At 42.1% G+C, this 3,571-nt stretch overlaps 1 protein-coding gene across 1 annotated transcript; it reads right to left on the bottom strand.

Annotated features, from left to right (window-relative positions):
• Nucleotides 1–886: 886 nt before the first annotated feature.
• On the bottom strand, nt 887–3,301 carry LOC106938934 (general transcription factor II-I repeat domain-containing protein 2-like). The gene has a single exon (XM_015021145.1). It carries the CDS (start codon nt 3,117–3,119, stop codon nt 1,308–1,310), a length of 1,812 nt encoding a protein of 603 aa, XP_014876631.1. The 5' UTR covers nt 3,120–3,301; the 3' UTR covers nt 887–1,307.
• Nucleotides 3,302–3,571: the final 270 nt, after the last annotated feature.

Genomic DNA, 3,571 nt, shown 5'->3' with positions numbered 1-3,571 from the left:
TAAAGAGAAAAGGCTTCTAGTAAAGCTGGATGCTCACCTGTCTAATAGCTGTTGACTTCAAGAATAGCTGAACATAAACATCAGTAGTCATATAGTCAGTTTATAGTAATTTTGTTTGTTTTGTTTTTGTTTTTTTAGAAAAGAATAAATCATTTTATTGTCCCACAATTGGGGGAAATTAAGATGTAACAGCAGCAAGGAATTTAGGTTTACGCACAGATAAAAAACTGTTAAAAGTATATAAATATACACAGACATATATGCAGCTCTGTAAAAAATTAAGAGCCCGCTGCACTGAACTCCCTTGAAAATCTCCTAGTTCTTCCACCAAATATCGATGTCTGAACTCTACCTGAGTTAAAAGATTAGTATTGTTGTTTCTAAATCAATATGAACTTTTCTTTGCATTATTTGATGTCTGAAAGCTCTGCTTCTTTTCCGTTATTTTGACCATTTCTCATTTTCTGCAAATAAATGCTGAATTTTTACTTGGAATTTCAGAGATGTGTTGACAGTAGTTCATAGAATAAAAGAACAATGTTCATTTTACTCAAACATATGCATATAAAGAGTAAAATCAAAGAAACTGATCATTTTAAGTGGCCTCCTAAGTTTCCCAGAGCTTTATGCATGTATAGTGTAACCCAGGGGTCCCCAAACTTTTTCCTGTGAGGGCCACATAACGTTTCCCTTCTCTGGTGGGGGGCCGGAGTCAGTTTGTAACAGAAAAAGTGTGACGATTGAAGGAGTGCCTAAATGTAAAAATTTATTGTTTCCCAGAAAGCACAATCAAATAACATTCTCTGGGTTCTTCACAGAACAAAAGTCAGGAAATAAATAATAACACTATTAATTAAATAAATAACACTATTAATAAAATAAATAATAACCAAATAACCCTCTCTGGGTTCTTCACAGAAAAAAAGTGCATTTAACATAAACTTTCTGTTGTGCTGTGCACAATCATAACAGGTCCAAGTTCAGCTTAGTTGTCAGAGCAGAATCTCTTACTTAAATGGCTCATATGAGCAGGCTCTCAAAGTTCCTGTGTTCCTTCCTTATAATCCTTTTGTAGGTTCCAGCAGGCTTGTAGACATCGCTATTTGCAGCTCTCTCTCTCATCAACTTCCCTGTGAAAACCACAAAGCAAGTGGGCTGAGATGCAGCACCTACAAAGCACAACCAATACCACTACCAGTATGGTTGTGGAGATGGATTTTATCCCAGTAGATTTTATTATGATTATATTTTTTATAGTCAGAATGACTAATTCAAGTCAGAAAAGTGAGCTTACCTTTGTATGTTCATCAGTGTGAACTATGGGTCTGCATCTGGCTGGTGAGAAGTTGAATGTCAGGTTCCATTCCAGTCACTGCCAGTCTCAAACACTGATGCAGATGTTCATCTGTCAATCTTGATCTTGTTGGAGATTTCAGCAGTTTCATGCGTGAAAAGGTTTGCTCGCAGATATAGGTGCTGCCAAAAAGTGTGGACATCTTCATTGCGTGTTTTCTGATGTTAGGGTACGTGTCGTTTGGGAGGGCGGCATAGAAGTCAATGAGACTGTTGGGCTTGAACGCGTCTTTCAGAACATCACAGTTCTGTAACTCGGCCAACTCAAACTGATAAGAAGGCGGGGCTTCATCAATGTCGGCAACAAAGGGGTTCTGGAAAAGACGGATTTCTTTTGCATAAACATGTAGTTCACGGAATCGCACACTGAACTCCGCCTTCAGCATTTTCAGTGCTTCCACACACTTTTCAACTGGAAACGGGACCGCTGGGTTCTCTGCAGAGAAGTTTTGTGTAGCAGGGAGATGGACGAAGCTGTGCTTTTTCACTTGTCCCAAAAGCAGCTCTAGTTTCACCTCAAATGCTTTTATGTGGGAATACATTTCGCAAATGAGTTTCCCCTGGCCTTGTAGCTGCAAGTTAAAGCTGTTCAGCATTTCTGTTATGTCTGTTAAAAATGCGAGGTGCCATTTCCATTCTGGGTCGATCAGCTCTGGCACCGTTTTGTTTTGTGAATTAAGAAATGCGTTAATTTTAGGTAGCAGCTCGTAAAAACGCCTCAAAACTCTGCCCCGGCTCAGCCATCGGACCTCGGTGTAGTACAGCACATCTCCGTGCGCAGAATCCAGTTCAGACAGGAATTCTTGGAACTGCCTGTGTTTAAGTCCTTTTGCTCTGATAAAGTTTATGCATGATACCACAACTTTCATGACAGAATCCCACGTCAACACTTTGCAGCACAGTGCTTGCTGGTGAATTAGGCAGTGGATTTGTAGCGGGGCGGTGAGACCTCGTTCTTTCATCTCCCGGTTCATGCGTCCTATTAGACCCCGAGACATCCCCACCATACTAGGAGCCCCGTCAGTTGTGATGCTAGCCAGCTTTGACCAGTCCAGGTCCAACTCTTCCATGGTTTGGTACACTTTGCCGAAAATATCCTCCCCAGTTGTAGTCCCTTTGAGACTTTGGAGGGCTGCCAGCTCCTCACACATCTCAAAGTTTGCACTAACTCCACGAATAAAAATGAGCAGCTGCACGGTGTCCTGCACGTCCGTGCTCTCATCCAGTGCTAATGAAAAAAATTCAAATTCCTTCGTCTTCTGCTGCAGCTGAGCATGTATATTACCTCCGATTTCTTCAATGCGTCTGGTGATTGTACTTGCTGATAGACTCACAACATTAAATGCATCTTTCTTCTCGGGACACACTTCCTCCACGACAGCGTTCATGCATTTCTTGACAAACTCTCCATCAGTAAAAGGTTTACCGCTGCTTGCTATCAGTTGAGCAACCCGAAAGCTGGCCCTAACAGATGACTGGTTCAGCTGAGCTTGGCGTACAAATGCATTCTGCTGAGTTAACAGTCCAGTTTTTAGCTTTGAGAGTTTGTCTGCTCGCATTTGGCCTTGCAAGCTATCATACTTGTCTTTGTGACGGGATTCGTAATGTCGCCGCAGATTATATTCTTTGAATACCGCCACCGCTTCTTGACAGATGAGACAGACAGCCTTTTCTTTGCATTGAAAAAAGAAATAATCGTTTGTCCACTGCAGCTTAAATGCCCTGCATTCTGAATCAATTTTTCTCTTACCTAATCTTTTCGCCATTATTCCGTTCTCTCTTTGAGAGGGGCGGGTTTAGGAATTTTTTTTTCTGGGGGTTGCCAGGTAGGGGCGCAGACCGCAGAAGGTTGGAACAGAATGTCACGTTATATGCGTGTATTAAATAGTTACCAACTAAAGCTGTTGGTAACAGCTTTCGTTGTTACTAGCATGTTCCTTAATTTATAACTAAGGAACATTTTATTGCAAAAGTCCAACTTTATTATCAAATACAAATACACATATATGAAAAAAAAAATCTCTCTGGAATTGTTCTGGGGGCCGGACCAAATGCGGAGGCGGGCCGGATCCGGCCCGCGGGCCGTAGTTTGGGGACCCCTGTCCTACACCTTCACCAGCTCAGATAATGCCACCAGCTCCACCACTTTGACAGTCTCCTCCTGTCGCCCGTGCAATGCATCCAGGTCCTCCAGCAACAAACCGCCATCAATTGGGAA

Source organism: Poecilia latipinna, unplaced genomic scaffold, assembly GCF_001443285.1.
Source record: "Poecilia latipinna isolate Pla-1442-1.1 unplaced genomic scaffold, P_latipinna-1.0 Scaffold2731, whole genome shotgun sequence".
In the NCBI taxonomy this organism is placed as follows: domain Eukaryota; kingdom Metazoa; phylum Chordata; class Actinopteri; order Cyprinodontiformes; family Poeciliidae; genus Poecilia; species Poecilia latipinna.
The sequence above is the reverse complement of the archived record's forward strand: the minus strand, read 5'-3'. Positions and strand labels throughout refer to the sequence as shown.